At 41.0% G+C, this 19741-nt stretch overlaps 1 protein-coding gene across 3 annotated transcripts in view; it reads right to left on the minus strand.

Moving 5' to 3' along the window:
• LOC129814911 (chemokine-like protein TAFA-2) overlaps positions 1-19741 on the minus strand; it is a 187479-nt gene that overhangs the window by 24863 nt on the left and 142875 nt on the right. For all 3 annotated transcript variants that reach the window (XM_055868065.1, XM_055868064.1, XM_055868063.1), the window contains exon 3: positions 2407-2556. In XM_055868065.1, coding sequence (XP_055724040.1) covers positions 2407-2556 — 150 coding nt within the window. The remainder of the gene's footprint in view (positions 1-2406; positions 2557-19741) is intronic.

Here is a 19741-nt window from a genome sequence, read left to right on the forward strand (position 1 = left end):
TGAGCAAGCGCATCAGCACGCCGGGCTTTAAGGTTTCCAGTGATAGACAGACAGCAAACAGCCTGAAACGTAAGTTTGCAGTTTACAAATGTAACATGTTGAACAGAAATTACATTTACTCTCACGGGTTGCCAAAAATACCTATCTGAAAGCCACGACTCCAATAGGCCAAGCCTCCTGAAAATAACCTATTATATACAAGATACCCATCTGCTGGGTCAACCCAGCATGAAAGTGAATACAAACACAACTGATGATTAACATAACCCATGTTTGGGTAATCTAAAGCCTGGCTTATTTGGGGTGTTGCTTCCAGAGTTCTTTTTGCACCCGTGAGAGTAAATTTTATTAATGTTCATCATGTTAAGTTTTTACACTGCAAATTTCAATTTTCCTTTATTATGTTAGTTTATCACATATTTTAATATAGCATTTTATAACTCTATTATGTAAATATTATAACAAATTGCTAAATTTGCCAACTTTGGGATTTGCATACGTAAGGTAAAAATAACCCTGTCCAATATTTACCTAAATGGGGTTGTTTTTAAGCATTTTGTTGAGATTTTCCAGCAATTTGTTTAGATTGATCGGTAGATGCAGGAAAACGTAATAGTAGAAGAAAATATCTTACCCTATGTCAAATGTTGAATTGTTGATGATTGATTATCATTTGCCGCACTAATTCTGAGTGATACATGTGTGATACAAGACCGATTTTGGAACAGTGTACTGCCAATTACTGTGTTGCTAATACTGTCCTGTCAATAAAAATATATACAGTTGAAGTCGGAAGTTTACATACACTTACGTTGTAGTCATTCAAACTTGCTTTTCAACCCCTCCACAAATTTCTTGTTAACAAACTATAGTTTTGGCAAGTCGGTTAGGACATCTACTTTGTGCAAGACACAAGTACATTTTCCAACAAATGTTTACAGACAGATTATTTCACTGTATCACAATTCCAGTGGGTCAGAAGTTTACATACACTAAGTTGACTGTGCCTTTAAACAGCTTGGAAAAATCCAGAAAATTATGTCATGGCTTTAAAAGCTTCTGATAGGCTAATTTACATAATTTGAGTCAATTGGAGGTGTACCTGTGGATGTATTTCAAGGCATACCTTCAAACTCAGTGCCTCTTTGCTTGACATCATGGGAAAATCAAAAGAAATCAGCCAAGACCCCCCAAAAAAAATTGTGGACCTCCACATGTCTGGTTCATCCTTAGGAGCAATTTCCAAACACCTGAAGGTACCACGTTCATCTGTACAAACAATAGTACGCAAGTATAAACACCATGGGACCATGCAGCTGTCATACTGCTCAGGAAGGAGACGCGTTCTGTCTCCTAGAGAGTGCAAATCAATCCCCGTACAACAGCAATGGACCGTGTGAAGATGCTGGAAGAAACAGGTACAAAAGTATCTATATCCACAGTAAAACGAGTCCTATATCGACATAACCTGAAAGGCCGCTCAGCAAGGAAGAAGCCACTGCTCCAAAAACGCCATAAAAAAGCCAGACTACAGTTTGCAACTGCACATGGGGACAAAGATCGTACTTTTTGTAGAAATGTCCTCTGGTCTGATGAAAAAAATATATAACTTTTTGGCCATAATGACCATCGTTATGTTTGGAGGAAAAAGGGGGAGGCTTGCAAGCCGAATAACACCATCCCAACCGTGAAGCATGGGGGTGTTTCATGGCAGCATCATGTTGTGGGGGTGCTTTGCTGCTGGAGGGACTGGTGCACTTCAAAAAATAGATGGCATCATGAGGACGGAAAATTATGTGGATATATTGAAGCAACATCTCAAGACATCAGTCTGGAAGTTAAAGCTTGCTGGCAAATGGGTCTTCCAAATGGACAATTACCCCAAGCATACTTCCAAAGATGGCTTAAGGACAACAAAGTCAAGGTATTGGAGTGGCCATCACGAAGCCCTGACCTCAATCCCATAGAAAATGTGTGGGCAGAACTGAAAAAGTGTGTGTGAGCAAAGGAGGCCTACAAACCTGACTCAGTTACACCAGTTCTGTCAGGAGGAATGGGCCAAAATTCACCCAATTTATTGTGAGAAGCTTGTGGAAGGCTACCCAAAACGTTTGACCCAAGTTAAACAATTTAAAGGCAATGCTACCAAATACTAATTGAGTGTATGTAAACTTATGACCCACTGTGAATGTGATGAAAGAAATAAAAGCTGATATAAATCATTCTCTCTACAATTACATTTCACATTCTTAAAATATAGTTGTGATCCTAACTGACCTAAGACAGGGAATTTTTACTAGGATTAAATGTCAGGAATTGTGAAAAACTGAGTATAAATGTATTTGGCAAAGGTATATGTAAATTTCCAACTTCAACTGTATATATATAAATATAGAATGACCGTACCGTCCACACAAGATGGAGCCGCTCTTGTTGTCCCGGCAACCTGTCCGGGGAAGCAGGAACATTTGACCGTCTGGGATCTCTCCTCAATCTTGTTCTTGTTGCAGCAGCGGTGGGCGGCGATCACTTCACAGGTCCCTGCTTTGACATGCACTGCAAACACAAACAGAGATGGCTCCATGTTCATGTTCCATGTTCATCAACCCAGCTCCTGTAGACAGCAGACCACGTAGGTTAAAGCTGTGTCTATAAAGACATATCTCAAATTACCCTATTCTCCTTAATGCACTATGCATGTTTGAGCCATGTTTGACAAGAGTCACATAGGGCTGCCACATTAGGGCACTATAGAGCACTATTTAGGGCAGGGGTATTCAAATCGTACGAGGTCCAGAAACGGCTGGTTTTCTGTTCTACTTGATAATTAATTGCACCCACCTGGTATCCAGGTCTAAATCAGTCCCTGATAAGAGGGGAATCATTTTTTTTAAAGCAGTGGAACTGGCTTTGAAGTCCATATTTGAACCCTACACAGAGTGTATGGCTGCGTTTACACAGGCAGCCCATTTCAGATATTTTGCCAAATATTAGCATTTCTGATACTTTTTCTTTTCACTAATGTGTAAACAGCAAAGAAACACATGGAATCTGATCTTTTGACTTTAGATTTATACTGCTTCCAAATGGCTGAGTTTACACAGGCAGCCCAATTCTGATATTTTTTCCCATTAATTGCTCTTTTGGCAAGATCTGATTGGTAAAAAGACAATTTCTGAAATAAACATAAGAATTTGACTGCCTGGGGAAACGCAGCCAAAGTGGATCTGAATCCTGATACAAACTTGATCGTCTTTATGCAACCTCTGTCTAGATGTGCATATCAGTTTTTCTTGTAGAACATGACCTGCCGTTGCCATGAAAACCACACCATCATTTTAAATGAATAGTGACAAGAAATAAGCAGTCCATCTGTGTGCTACTTCAGAGGCTACATCAGTGTGAATGCGCAAATCTGATATGGGTCACATGTAAAACTGGATATACCGTAGAAAGAAAATCTGATTTGGGTTCTTAGGGTGGCTGTGTAAACAAAACATAAAACATAAAATACACAACTATTCACACCCCTTTACTTTTTCCACATTTTGTTATAGACTGAATTTAACATTCATAACATTTCGATTTTTATAACTGGCCTACACACAGTAACCCATAAAGTTAAAGTGGAATTATGTTTTTAAATCTTTTTACAAATGAATAAAAGATGAAAAGCTGAAATGTCTTGAGTCAATAAGTATTCAACCCCTTTGTTGTGGCAAGCCTAAATAGGTTCAGGAGTAAAAATGTGCTTGACAAGTCAGATAATAAATTGCATGGAATAATAGTGTTTGACATGATTTTTGAATGACTACCCCATCTCTGTACTCCACACATACAATTATATGTAAGTTCCTTCAGTCGAACAGTTCATTTCAAACATACATTCAACATCGACCAGGAAGGTTTTCCAATGCCTCGCAAAGAAGTGCACCTATTGGTCGATGGGTAAAAAAAAGCAGACAGTGTATATCCCGTTGTGCATGGTGAAGTTATTAGTTACAATTTGGATGGTGTATCATTACACCATCCAAATATTAATATGGTGCCGACAGAGATGGTCGCCTCGCTTCGCGTTCTTAGGAAACTATGCAGTATTTTGTTTATATATGTATTATTTATTACATTGTTACCCCAGGAAATCTTAATTCTTATGGGCAGGTAGCGTCCCACCTGGCCAACATCCGGTGAAATTGCAGAGCACCAAAATCAAAATACAGAAATACTCATAATAAACATTCATAAAATATACAAGTATTATACGTCGACTTAAAGATGAACTTTTTGTTAATCCAGCCGCTGTGTCAGATTTCAAAAAGGCTTTACGGCGAAAGCATAACATGAGATTATCTGAGGACAGCGCCCCACTTACAAAAGCATACAAACATTTTACAACCAAGTAAAGGAATTACAAAAGTCAGAAATAGCGATAGAATTAATCACTTACCTTTGATCATCTTCATATGTTTGCAGTCACAAGAGTCCATGTTACACAATAAATGTTTGTTTTGTTCGAATAAAGTCCCTCTTTATGTCCCAAAAAACTCAGTTTTGTTGGCGTGTTTTGTTCAGTAATCCACTGGCTCAAAGGCGGTCACGACATGCAGATGAAAACATCCTAATAGTACCTGTAAAGTTCATCGAAACATGTCAAACGATGTTTATAATTACTCCTCAGGTTGTCTATTGTCTAAATAATTGATCATATTTCAACCGGACAATAGTGTCTTCAATAGAAAAGAAAAACAATGAACGGTGCGCAATCGGTCACGCGTTCAAAACAGCTCTGGTTCATTTAGAGTCCACTGAAAGAATGTTCTCATTCTTCCTCGTTTTTCAGGATACAAGCCTGAAACAATCTCTAAAGATAGTTGACATCTAGTGGAAGCCATAGGAACTGCAATTTGGGTCCTATCCAAATACATACTGTATAGGCATTCAATAGAAAAGTACCCACATCAAAAATATCCCATTTCCTGGATGGATTTTCCTCAGGTTTTTGTCTGCCATATCAGTTCTGTTATACTCACAGACATTATGGTAACAGTTCTGGAGACTTCAGAGTGTTTTCTATCCAATACTACCATGCATGTGCATATCCTAGCTTCTGGGCCTGAGTAACAGGCAGTTTACTTTGGGCACGTTTGTCATCCAAACTTCTAAATACTGCTCCCTACCCAAGAGAGGTTAAGTGTTAATACATACAGCCGAGAAGAACTATTGGATATAAGAGCAACGTCAACTTACCAACATTATGACCAGGAATACAAATGTTTGGACCACCAACCAGGACAATGGATCGGATCCCAGTAGGCAACCCAAAACAACGGTGCCGCAGAAGGGGCAGATGGAGCGGTCTTCTGGTCAGGCTCCGTAGACGGGCACATCGTTCACCGCTCCCGGGTATACTACTCGCCAATGTCCAGTCTTTTGACAACAAGGTAGACGAAATTCGAGCAAGGGTTAACTTCCAGAGAGACATCAGAGATTGTAACATTCTCTGTTTCACGGAAACATGGCTCACTCGGGATATGTTATCAGAGTTGGTACAGCCACCTGGATTCTTCACGCATTGTGTCGACAGAAACAAACATCTCTCTGGTAAGAAGAATGGCGGGCGTGTATGCCTTATGATTAACGAGTCGTAGTGTGATCATAACAACATACAGGAACTCAAGTCCTTTTGTTCACCTGACCTAGAATTCCTTACAATCAAATGCCGACAGCATTATCTACCAAGAGAATTCTCTTTGATTATAATCACAGCCGTGTATATCCCCCCCCAAGCAGACACCTCGACCGCCCTGAAAGAACTTCATTGGACTCTATGTAAACTATGTACATTTTATCAGCATATCGAATGCGCGAACCGGGCTGGCGACGTTCTAGATCATTGCTACTCTAACTTCTGCGAGGCATACAAAGCCCTCCCTCTCCCTTCTTTCGGTAAATCTGACCACAACTCCATTTTGTTGCTCCCAGCCTATAGACAGAAACTAAAACAGGAAACGCCCGTGCTCAGGTCTGTTCAAAGCTGGTCCAACCAATCGGATTCCACGCTTCAAGATTGCTTCGATCACGTAGACTGGGATATGTTCCGGGATAGCCTCAGACAACAACATTGATGGATACGCTGATTCAGTGAGCGAGTTAAATAGCAAGTGCATTGATGATGTTGTACCCACGGTGACTATTAAAACCTTCCCCAACCAGAAACCGTGGATTGATGGCAGCATTCGCGCAAAACTGAAAGCACGAACCACTGCTTTTAATCATGGCAAGGCAACCGGAAACATGACCGAATACAAACAGTGTAGCTATTCCCTCCGCAAGGCAATCAAACAAGCTAAGCGTCAGTATAGAGACAAAGTAGAGTCACAATTCAATGGCTCAGACATGAGACGTATGTGGCAGGGTCTACAGTCAATCACGGATTACAAAAAGAAAACCAGCACCATCGCGGACACATACGTCTTGCTCGCAGACAAATTAAACAACTTCTTTGCTCGCTTTGAGGACAATACAATGCCACTGACACGGCCCGCTACCAAAACCTGCGGGCTCTCCTTCACCGCGGCCAACATGAGTACAACATTTAAACATGTTAACCCCCGCAAGGCTGGCGGCCCAGACGGCATCCCTAGCCGCGTCCTCGGAGCATGCGCAGACCAGCTGGCTGGTGTGTTTGCAGACATATTCAATCAATCCCTATCCCAGTCTGCTGTTCCCACATGCTTCAAGAGGGCCACCATTGTTCCTGTTCCCAAGAAAGCTAAGATAACTAAGCTAAACGAATAGCTTCCGTCATCATGAAGTGCTTTTAGAGACTAGTCAAGGATCATATCACCTCCACCCTACCTGACACCCTAGACCCACTCCAATTTGCTTACCGCCCCAACAGGTCCACAGATGACGCAATCACAATCACTCTGCACACTGCCCTAACCCATCTGGACAAGAGGAATACCTATGTAAGAATGCTGTTCATCGATTACAACTCAGCATTTAACACCATAGTACCCTCCAAACTCATCATTAAACTCGAGACCCTTGGTCTCGACCCCACCCTGTGCAACTGGGTCCTGGACTTTCTGACGGGCCGCACCCAGGTGGTTAGGGTAGGAAACAAGATCTCCACTGGGGCTCCACAAGGGTGCGTTCTCAGTCCTCTCTTGTAATCCCTGTTCACCCATGACTGCATGGCCATGCACACCTCCAACTCAATCATCAAGTTTGCAGACGATACTACAGCGGTAGGCTTTGTTACCAACAACGACAAGGTGGCCTACAGGGAGGAGGTGAGGGCCCTCGGAGTGTGGTGTCAGGAACATAAGCTCACACTCAACGTCAACAAAACAAAGGAGATGATCGTGGATTTCAGGAAACAGCAGAGGGAGCACCCCCCTATTCACATTGACAGGACAGTAGTAGAGAAGGTGGAACGTTTTAAGTTCCTCGACGTACACATCACGGACAAACTGAAATGGTCCACCCACACAGACAGTGTGGTGAAGAAGGCGTAACAGCGCCTCTTCAGGAACTTTTACAGATGCACAATCGAGAGCATCCTGTCGGGCTGTATCACCGCCTGGTACGGCAACTGCTCCGCCCACAACCATAAGACTCTCCAGAGGGTAGTGAGGTCTGCACAACACATCACCAGTGGCAAACTACCTGCCCTCCAGGACACCTATACCATGATGTCACAGAAAGGCCAAAAAGATCATGAAGGACAACAACCACCCGAGCCACTGCCTGTTCACCGCACTATCATCCAGAAGGTGAGGTCAGTACAGGTGCATGAAAGCTGGGACCGAGAGACTGAAAAACAGCTTCTATCTCAAGGCCATCAGACTGTTAAACAGCCATCACTAACATTGAGTGGCTGCTGCCAACATACTGACTCAAATATCTAGCCACTTTAATAATAAAAAATTGGATGTAATAAATGTATCACTAGTCACTTTAAACAATGCCACTTTATATAATGTTTACCTACCCTACATTACTCATCTCATATGTATATACTGTACTCTATGCCATCTACTGCATCTTGCCTATGCCGCACGGCCATCGCTCATCCATATATTTATATGTACACAATCTTATTAATTCCTTTACACTTGTGTGTATAAGGTAGTTGTTGTGAAATTGTTAGATTACTTGTTAGTTATTACTGCATAGTCGGAACTAGAAGCACAAGCATTTCGCTACACTCGCATTAACATCTGCTAACCATGTGTATGTGACCAATAAAATTTGATTTGATTGATTTGATTTGATTACAAACAGTTACTACAAAGACACAGGCGTCCTTCCTAACTCAGTTGACAGAAAGGAAAGAAACCGGAAATTTCACCATGAGGCAAATGGGGACTTTAAGATAGTTTAATGGCTGTGATAGGAGAAAACTGAGGAGGGATGAACGACATTGTAGTTACTTCACAATACTAACCTAATTGACAGTGAAAAGAAGGAAGACTGTACGAAATAAAAAATATCTCAGAACATGCATCCTTTTTGCAACAAGGCACTAAAGTAATGCTAGAAAAAATATGGCAAAGCAATTCACCTTTTGTCCTGAATAAAAAGTGTTATGTTTGGGGCAAATCCAACACAACACATTACTGAGTACCACTCTCCATATTTTCAAGCATAGTGGTGGCTGCATCAGGTTATGGGTATGCTTGTAATCGTTAAGGACTGGGCAGTTCTTCAGGATAAAAAAATCTATGAAATGGAGCTAAACACAGCCAAAATCCTAAAGGAAAACCTGATTCAGCCTGCTTTTCACCAGACACTGGGAGATTAATTCACCTTCCAGCAGGACAATAACCTAAAACACAAGGCCAAATCTACACTGGATTTTCTTACCAAGAAGACAGTGAATGTTCAAGAGTTGCCACTTTGACTTAAATATACTTGAAAATCTATGGCAAGACCTGAAAATGGTTGTCTAGCAATGATCAACAACTAATTTGACAGAGCTTAAAGAATTTTGAAAAGAATAATGGGTAAATCCTACTCATTCAAGGGTTTTTCTTTATTTGTACTATTTTGTAGAACTACATTGTAGAATAACAGTGAAGACATCAAAAATATGAAATAACACATATGGAATCATGTAGTAACCAAAAAAGTGTTAAAGATATGAAAAATTCTTCAAAGAGATTCTTCAAAGCAGCCACCCTTTGCCTTGTAGCCCCCCTTTGCATTCTCTAAACCAGCTTCATGAGGTAGTCACTTGGAATGCATTTCAATTAAAATGTGTGCTTTGTTAAAAGTTAATTTGTGGAATTTCCTTCTTCTTAATCTGTTTGAGCCAATCAGTTGTGTTGTGACAAGATATGGGTGGTATATGGAAGATAGCCCTATTTGGTAAGTGTGACAAGGTAGGGATGGTATACAGAATATTTAGTTTTATTTGGTAAAAGACCAAGTCCATATTATGGCAAGAACAGCTCAAATAAGCAAAGAGAAACGACAGTCCATCATTACTTTAAAACATGAAGGTCAGTCAATCCGGATAATTTCAGCTTTGAAAGTTTCTTCAAGTGCAGTCGCAAAACCATCAAGCGCAATGATGAAACTGGCTCTCATGACGACTGCCACAGAAAAGGAAGACACAGAGTTACCTCTGCTGGCAAGGATAAGTTCATTAGAGTTACCAGCCTCAGAAATTGCAGCCCAAATAAATGCTTCACAGAGTTCAAGTAAGAGACACTTGCTTGGGCCAAGAAACACGAGCAATGGACATTAGACGGATGGAAATCATCAAATCAAATCAAATGTATTTATATAGCCCTTCTTACATCAGCTGATGCCACAAAGTGCTGTACAGAAACCCAGCCTAAAACCCCAAACAGCAAGCAATGCAGGTGTAGAAGCACGGTGGCTAAGAAAAACTCCCTAGAAAGGCCAAAACCTAGGAAGAAACCTAGAGAGGAACCAGGCTATGAGGGGTGGCCAGTCCTCTTCTGGCTGTGCCGGGTGGAGATTATAACAGAACATGGCCAAGATGTTCAAATGACCAACATGGTCAAATAATAATAATCCCAATAGTTGTCGAGGGTGCAACAGGTCAGCACCTCAGGAGTAAATGTCAGTTGGCTTTTCATAGCCGATCATTGAGAGTATCTCTACCGCTCATGCTGTCTCTAGAGTGTTGAAAACAGCGGGCCTGGGAGAGGTAGCATGTCCGGTGAACAGGTCAGTGTTCCAAATCTGTCCTTTGGTCTGATGAGTCCAACTGTGAGGTTTGTGCTTCCAACTACCGTGTCTATGTGAGAAGCAGAGTAGGTGAACGGATGATCTCCGCATGTGTGACTCCCAACGTGAAGCATGAAGGAGGAGGTGTGAAAGTGTAGGGGTGGTTTTCTGGTGACACTGTCAGTGTTTATTTAGAATTCAAGGCACACTTAACCAGCATGGCTACCACAGAATTCTGCAGCGATACGCCATGATTTGCGTTTAGTGGGACAATCATTCGTTTTTCAACAGGACAATGGCCCAACACAACACCAAGCTGTGTAAGGGTTATTTGACCAAGAAGGAGAATGATGGAGTGCTGCATCAGATGACCTGGCCTCCACAATCACCTGACCTCAACCCAATTGTGGTTTGATGGTTTGGGATGAGTTGGACCGCAGAGTGAAGGAAAAGCAGCCAACAAGTGCTCAGCTTATGTGTGAAGTCCGTCAAGAATGTTGGAAAATCTGTTGATTTGTTTAACACTTTTTTGGTTACTACATGATTCCATGTGTTATTTCATAGTTTTGATGTCTTCACTATTATTCTACAATGTAGAAAATAGTAAAGATAAAGAAAAACCCTGGAATGAGTAGGTATCTCCAAACTTTTGACTGGTACTGGTATGTACATTGGAAATTTCTGTATTTCATTTTCAATAAATTGAGAAAAAAAAATCTAAAAACATTTTTACACTTTGTTATTATGGGTTATTATGTGTAAAAAAAGCAATGTAACCAATTTTGAATTCAGGCTGTAACACAACAAAATGTGGAATAAGTCAAGGGGTATGAATACTTCCTGAAGGCACTGTCTGTACCCTACAGAGTCTAATCTTATAGCAATTGGTAGCTTGATCGGAAATCCTCCTCCTGACTTTAAAAGGCTTTTGGGAAAGCCAGAGAAGAGTGTGGAGGAGGAAGTGTACTTGAGGGACATCTATAGAGCTGACCTGCAGCTCATGCACAGATACATCTCTGACGTACATTCATGGTTAAATTGTTCTCCATGTAGGGGGCCTTTTCTTTCCTGCACCTGATGTATTATGCATAAGAAAAATCCTTCTTTACGAGCTGAGAAAGCCACATCTTCCATGGTGAGAACACGGACAATATAGTAATTGCTTCATGAAGTAAGAGATAACCTCATATTAAAGTAACCCATATAGATTGGTGCTGAATTATTAATTCCAAGTATAAAATGGAGACAGTGGAGATGAGTGAACTAGGAATGCAACAATGACACAGCAACGTCAGCAGTTGTCGATAACGTTGTCGATGGTATGTTTTCAAATGTCCTTTGATGAAAGGAATCGTGGAGTGAAAATCGAATCACATTTTATTTGTCACATACGCTAAATACAACAAGGGTAGATCTTACCGTGATATGCTTACTTACGAGTCTTTAACCAATAACATTTGAAAAGAGAAAGTACGAAAACTGTGCTAGATAAACGAAAGGAAAATTAGTAACACAATAAAATATCAATAACGGTGCTATATAAAAGGGGTACCGGTACCGATTCGATGTGCAGGGGTACAGATTAGTCGAGGTAATTAAGGTAATATTTACATGTAGGTAGGGGTTGTTAAAGGCTTTGGTTTTTCCATTTATGTTTTGAGGTTGGACTTTAGCACGTATAGCTCGTTAGTACATAGGGTGCACCGATTGGTGTCTCCTCGTTAGTCCGTTTGTGTTGACATTTCATTTGTGGGAAGCTGTGTCATCTGTGCTGGCCCAGGTGCTCCAGTTGTCTTGATTTATGCGGAACTTCAACACTTTTAGTTGGTGCTCCTGATTTTGTTTTCTAGACAAACAAGCCTTAATCTGATTTCCCTGATTTTGTTTTGCTCCACCTTTTTGATTGGCTTCCTGTCTTTAAGTTTGGTGTGGGTTTATCTTTCGTTTGCCTATTCTTGGGGAAACTACCTGGGCACTCTTGGTGTTTTTCTTTTACGTTCCAGTAGTTGTTGCTCGTCAACATTCAGTAGACACCCCCATGAGTGTCTTTTCAGAACCCCACCTAAACCCCACCCGTTTAAATTTGGTTGTGGTCTGTGACTCTTTGTTAGTTCCCCCTTCTGTTTGAGCGACTTGCTGGGGAACGTAACGGTAAAATGACGGTAAAATGACTGGACATAGATAATAAACAGAGAGTAGCAGAACTGTGTGTATGTGTGTGTGTGTGTGTGTGTGTGTGTGTGTGTGTGTGTGTGTGTGTGAGTGTGTGTGTGTGTGTGTGTGTGTGTGTGTGTGTGTGTGTGTGTGTGTGTGTGTGTGTGTGTGTGTGTGTGTGTGTGTGTGTGCGCGCGTTTGTGTGGCATCAATATGCATGTGTGTGTGTTTGTGTGTGATGTAGTGTCAGTGTAGTGTACATCAAGACTGTGCAAGAGAGTCAGAGCAAAAAATTATAATAAAACAATTAAAAAGGAAATAGTCCTGGCAGCCATTTGATTAACTGTTCAGCAGTCTTTTGGCTTGGGGTAGAATCTGTTGGTCCCAGATTTGGCACTCTGGTACAGCTTGTCATGCGATAGCAGAGAGAACAGTCTATGACTTGGGTGGCTGGAATCGTTGACCATTTTTAGGGCCTTCCTCTGACACCGCCTGGTATAGAGGTCCTGGAAGCTCGGCCCCAGTGATGCACTACACAATGTAGTGCCTTGCAGTTGCCACACCAAGTGGTGATGCAACCAGTCAGGATGCTTTCGATGGTGCAGTTGTATAACTTTTGGAGGATCTGAGGTCCCATGTCAAATTTTGAAGCCCATCAGGAAGTCCAGAATCCTCTTGCAGAGGGAGGTGTTCAGTCCCAGGTCCCCGAGCTTAGTGATGAGCCTGGAGGGCACTCCAAGCTCATCATGCACGACGAGTGCATGATGAGTGCATCATGCACATTGTTCTTATGCACGACGAGTGCCTGGATACAGCCCTTAGCCATGGTATATTGGCCGTATTCCACTAACCCCCGAGGTGCCTTATTGCTTTTATAAACCGGTTGCAAACACAGTAAGGCAAGGAAATACACATCTAAATTGAAAATGTTGCTTTTGTGACGACCCTCCCACTCTGTCTGCCGTATTCTCTCTTTGTTCTTGTTTCCTTATTAGGATGCCGGTGGGCGGAGTTGGGAGGGTCGTCAGCTACATGGGAAACACCTGAGCCCGGTGTCTCCCAGGATAAATACACCACTTCCCCATTCATGGAGGAGACTCTCTCCATGCAGACACCTTTATAGATTTGGTTGTGTTTCTTGGTGTTTTTTTTGGTTGGTTGCGTTAGCATCTTTCAACACCCTGCATTATCACATTCATGCATGCAAAACACTCACTTACACTACTGATTACTGATTACACACATCATTGTATATTATACCTAGTTACGTTGTTTAATAAATATATATTTTGTTACTCCTTATCTCCACGTTGTCTCCCTTTTGTTACGGGCTTTGATCCGGTTCGTGACACTTTAATAAATAAATTCATAATAAATACATTCCGCCAGAAAAAGTAGTGCGTACAAAAGTATTGCTGCTAGACTGGTTACTATGCAACATAACCACAGACTAGCTAGCAAGCTTACATTAAATGTATACAAAAACCAAGCATTAGCGCCACTTCTAGAGTGACTAACACATGCCAATTATTTATTAATGTTGCTCTGAATGTTTCCATTTACTGTGCACAAATGAAAAGATTGTCCCATTTTAATGTTTGTTGTTGGTTACCCCATGTTTTTATTTGTTTTCTCCATGCTGCTGGAAATGGATGCCGTTCTTTTAGCTGGGGGTGCTGCTGCTGTGTCGTCAGAGAGAATAGTGCTCCACCGCTTCCTCGCTTCCAGATTTGGCCTGCAGTAACTTTAAAGAGACGTTTCGAATCTGTGTCCACTGACAGACATTATTTCTTGTGCCTCTAGTCCGGCATCAGAGAGTTTCTGGATCATGGTGGTTCAGAGGCAGTGGTTTGTGTAAATCTGCGATATGCCAGCTATTTCGCAGATCTTTGGCAAAATTGTTGCGAGCGTGTTCACTCTCATCTGCATTTCTGTGTGCTTGAAACATATTAGACAAAATAACGTTGGCTAATAGTTAGGCCTACATAGCTACCGGTTATATTGTTAGGGCACATTAGAATGATTTAGCTAGCTACCTTACAGTTACATACCATATATATCTGTTCACTGGTGGGCAGCTTTGTTGGGCCCCACTTTCCTAAACTTTTTAATTACGCCGACAAACACATTACTCGTTGTGAATTCAGTGTCTTTCTGTATACTCCATGCCAAACTAAGATGGGGGTCGTTGATATGTCGGTTCCAACTTGCTCTGAGTCCAGCGTAGCTGCTAATCCTATATTCTTCGCCATTCATGTTTCTCACTGAACCATAAAAGTCCCGTAGAATGTCGTTCAGCTCCGTTTTTGTTGTATTCCCAAACTCACAATGTATCCCTATTTTTTCACACCAGTCAGTGAAGCAGGTCAGTGCCTACTTTGTTGATTTCACAATGTTCTTTTCGTTTTGCTTTCTCTCAAGTTCATCTAAACGCTACTTTCCTACAAGGCATGACAAACTTTTGTTGATGTAGCCATTTTATCAAGGTAAAAAGACACAATGATTTCAAGGTGAAAAGGCTGAACATCATACTCATGGTATACGGTCTAACATACACAAGGCTAAATGCTGTTTTAGCCAATCAGCATCCTGTATCCAAACTACCCAGTTTATAATACAGTTTTTTATGTCCCGTTGATAGAATAGTCTCGAACGGAGCTCATCCAGTTTATTCTCCAGTGAGAATTTTATTAAATACTTACTTATGACACAGGCCATAAGAAAGACTACAAAATTATGTTTGACTCCAGATTTAAAGAAATGTGTATGGCACATATTATGCTATTTACCGAATTAGCCTTTTTTAAATATTTAGAATAATAATTTACTAGAGGTGAATATAACCTTTAATGTATGTACACATTTACCACAGGTGAATATAGAATGTATGTACACATTTGTCTTTTTCGATTAAATACAAAATCTATTTGTGTCTATTTTATATTCATTACCTTTCTTCTTAGTAGGCTTATGTGAAAGTCTTTAGTTATTTGAACATCATTGTCAGGGCAAGAAGGGGAGAAAACTATGAAAAGTTTCATTGTTCTTTTCAGATCAGCCTTAATTACGTCCGTAAAGATTTTCAATTTAGGACCTGAGTTGAAAATAGATTGAAAACTGGCCTCCATCTTGACATTAGTGAGCGATCCAAAAATCTCATCTACAACATTAAAAACATTTTGTTTCCAATCAATAAGGGGTCATTCACATTCCAACAAAAGTCCAGTCAACAATTGGCGATTGAGTGCTTTCCAGCCAACAGAAACTACTGATGCAAACAGAGGTGAGGATCTTCGCCTGTGATGTGATTATGTTTAAGCCACAGGCACACCCCTGGGTCAAAGTTAATTTCCAAAGTTTCAATTGCTCAAATTGAATACTCAAAGTTTCTTGAAGAGGGAGAGTTAGCTGCATGTGACTGATAGGTAATCAATAACGGTCTAGTAGAGCTCTGTGACACTCATTATTGGAAGATAAACAGAACAACTGAATGTCCGAGTTGAAGGAAATGATCTGGTACGTGATCAAGAGGAGAATTTGAGAACATCCAAGAGATTCAAACTGTGAAATAACATCATAATAATAGCTGCCTGTATTCATTTGATCAACTTGTTCACTAGAAGGTGCAGTCAGCATTTCACCTCAGAGAAACGACTCCTCTTCACCCCTCAAACCGAGCAGCCTTGGCCGCTAGCCAAGTCGTCCGGCCTCTCCAGCCTTCTCTGGCCAAGGTCACTGACTCGGGAGTCAAACCTCACACCAGGCCATGTGGGCAGCAGGGGAGGGGGGTTAGGGTGGTTAGGGGATGTATTACAGGGGTGAGGTGAGGGGTGAGCCGAGCCTTGGCTGGTAACAATGCACAACAATGCACAGGCCATAAGCAGGTTGACTGCTGATACTGATCGTATACCCTCAGCCAATGGCCCTTGGGAGAAGGTGAAAGCAAAGGGTGGGAAATATGGGAAATATGATGGGCTGGATGCCCATTATATACCATCAGGCTCTTTAGGATCACTTTGAGATCAATGGAGAGGATGCATAGTGCAACAATACTAATAGTATAGGATAATGCTCAATGTGCCAGCTAGATAGAAGCTGCCTCTCCTTCTCCTCCAGTGCTCATCCAGACAACTGGGCAAATGGCTCCCCACACCTGTGATCAATACGTTTAACTTAAAGCACTTAGGATTGTCATCAGTTCAAATCACCCAGCACCCACATCAGCAGGAAGGATAGAGGATCAGGGTTGCAGGAAACACTAATGAGGACTGGCATGAGGTCCGGACCTCCAGGCAATCAATAGCACTTTTAGCACTGTGCTCCTCTCTGCAATCATATTCATTGATCCCTGATTGATAAGTGCCAACATGTATCCAGCAGTTATGTAGAGCTATGATTCACAGAGGAGAGAAACTCTGATAAATCTAAGGGAGGCAAGTAGCATCTATTGAGGGTATTTATCATTGAAATAAACTAAAAGTATAGCGGACACGCAAAATGATTTAACATTTAAAATAATCTACACAGTGGACCTGTAGTTTGAAACTGCTCTTTACTGCCATACACATGTAATGTTATAAATAAGTGCATACTGTATGCTTGCGTTATTAAATGAATCAAATGTAAATTACGCTCTGCTTTCAATTTCCATGCTCAATTTTCATCAGTAGTTTTTAAAAATTAAAAAATTAAACAAGGCAAGTCAATTAAGAATTCATTTTTTATTTACAATGACGGCCTACCGGGGAACAGTGGGTTAATTGCCTTGTTCAGAATGACAGGTTTTTACCTTGTCAGCTCAGGGATTCGATCCAGCAACCTTTTGGTTACTGGTCCAACGCTCTAACCACTAGGCTACTTGCCACCCCAACATGATGACAAATAACAAACAAAAAACGAATGGCAAAAATAGCCACATCTCCTGTGAGCTTATTCATGCTATTTGTTCATAGGGAAATTAGCATTGCAGTGTGGCAGTCACTTGTCTTTCAGCACAGAAATTAAAGACCTTGTGTTCTCCAAATTGTCTCTGCATTTGTTTTCCGCAGTATACAAAACACTGACAGAGGTTGAGGTTGAGAAAGTCAAACCACAACAGAAATAAAGGAAATTCAGCATTGAACCTAAGAACCATGAAAACAGCATCACTCAGAAAAATGTAATTTCAGTTCATACAACATCGTAGATAAAATAAATGTATCTATTAACTTGTCAGTCATACTTAGTGATAATAGCGCAGACAATTGCCGCACATGCATCATAAAATAATAGTCATCATGGAAAATCCATCTCAAGTTACATTTAATGAAACTATCCAAGGAAACATGCTGCTCTTAGTTGGTCATTAATCTCTGTTAACTCATATGTAAAATGTTGCGTCATTTGGCCAGCTGCATGACTAACTTCTGAGTTCATACTTGTTAGAAATGTATAGATATTTAAATCGATAGATACTGTAGGTACAAAGGCTTAACTGAAACGAGGTTAAAGGCGTTTAGAGCACTAGATAAGATACAGTATGATCACAAACAAGACCCATTCAGACTACAACAGTTGAAGTCGGAGGTTTACATACACTTAGGTTGGAGTCATTAAAACTCATTTTTCAACCACATTTCTTGTTAACAAACTAAAGTTTGGCAAGTCGGTTAGGACATCTACTTTGTGCATGGCACAGGTCATTTTTCCAACAATTGTTTCCAGACAGATGATTTCACTTATAATTCACTGTATCACAATTCCAGTGGGTCAGAAGTTTACATACACTAAATTGACTGTGCCTTTAAACAGCTTGGAGAATTCCCAAAAATTATGTCATGGCTTTTGAAGCTTCTGATGGGCTAATTGCCATTATTTGAGTAAATTGGAGGTGTACCTGTGGATGTACTTCAAGTCCTACCTTTAAACTCAGTGCCTCTTTGCTTGATATCATGGGAAAATCAAAAGAAATCAGCCAAGACGTCAGAAATAAAAAAAATTGACCTCCACAAGTTTGGTTCCTTGGGAGCAATTTACAAACGCCTGAAGGTACCACATTCATCTGTACAAACAATAGTACGCAAGTATAAACACCATGGGATCACGCAGCCATCATACCACTCAGGAAGGAGACGCATTCTGTCTCCTAGAGATGAACTTTGGTGCGAAAAGTGCAAATCAATCCCAGAACAACGGCAAAGGACCTTGTGAAGATGCTGGAGGAAACAGTACCAAAAGTATCTATATCCACAGTAAAACGAGTCCTATATCGACATAACCTGAAAGGCTGCTCAGCAAGGAAGAAGCCACTGCTTCAAAACCGCCATAAAAAAGCCAGATTATGGTTTGCAACTGCACATGGGGACAAAGATCGTACTCTTTGTAGAAATGTCCTCCGGTCTGATGAAACAAAAATAGAACTGTTTGGCCATAATATCCATTGTTATGTTTGGAGGAAAAAGGGGGAGGCTTGCAAGCCGAAGAACACCATCCCAACCGTGAAGCACGAGGTGGCAGCATCATGTTGTGGGGGTGCTTTGCTGCAGGAGGGACTGGTGCACTTCACAAAATAGATGGCAACATGAGGAAAGATGTGGATATATTGAAGCAACATCTCAAGACATCAGTCAGGAAGTTAAAGCTTGATCGCAAACGGGTCTTCCAAATGGACAGTGACCCCAAGCATACCTCTAACTTTGTGGCAAAATGGCTTAAGGACAACAAAGTCAAGGTATTGGAGTGGCCATCACAAAGTGCTGACCTCAATCCCACAGAAAATTAGTGGGCAGAACTGAAAAAGCGTGTGCGAGCAAGGAGGCCTACAAACCTGACTCAGTTACACCAGCTCTGCCAGGAGGAATGGGCCAAAATTTAACAAATTATTGTGGGAAGCTTGTGGAAGGCTACCCGAAACGTTTGACCCAAGTTAAACTATTTAAAGGCAATGCTACCAAATACTAATTGAGTGTATGTAAACCCACTGGGAATGTGATGAAAGAAATAACAGCTGAAATAAATAATTCTCTCTGCTATTATTCTGACATTTCACATTCTTAAAATAAAGTGGTGATCCTAACTGACCTAAAACGGGGAATTTTTACTAGGATTAAATGTCAGGAATTGTGAAAAACTGAGTTTAAATATATTTGGCTAAGGTGTATGTAAACATCCGACTTCAACTGTAACTAGGCCCTCAAAGAAAGGCCTTACGATATATGTACTGTAATGTATTGTCATAAATCATTTAATTTTAAAGACTAATAAGGCAGGTGGAACCATTCATAGATTGTTTATTGGAAGAGCAGTCCAAAGATAAAAATGGTTCTTGGTAGAACCCTTCATAGAGGGTTCTAGGTAGAACCATAAACAAAGGGTTCTTGAAGAAACCTACATAGAGGGT

Source organism: Salvelinus fontinalis, chromosome 18 (assembly GCF_029448725.1).
Source record: "Salvelinus fontinalis isolate EN_2023a chromosome 18, ASM2944872v1, whole genome shotgun sequence".
Lineage (NCBI taxonomy): Eukaryota > Metazoa > Chordata > Actinopteri > Salmoniformes > Salmonidae > Salvelinus > Salvelinus fontinalis.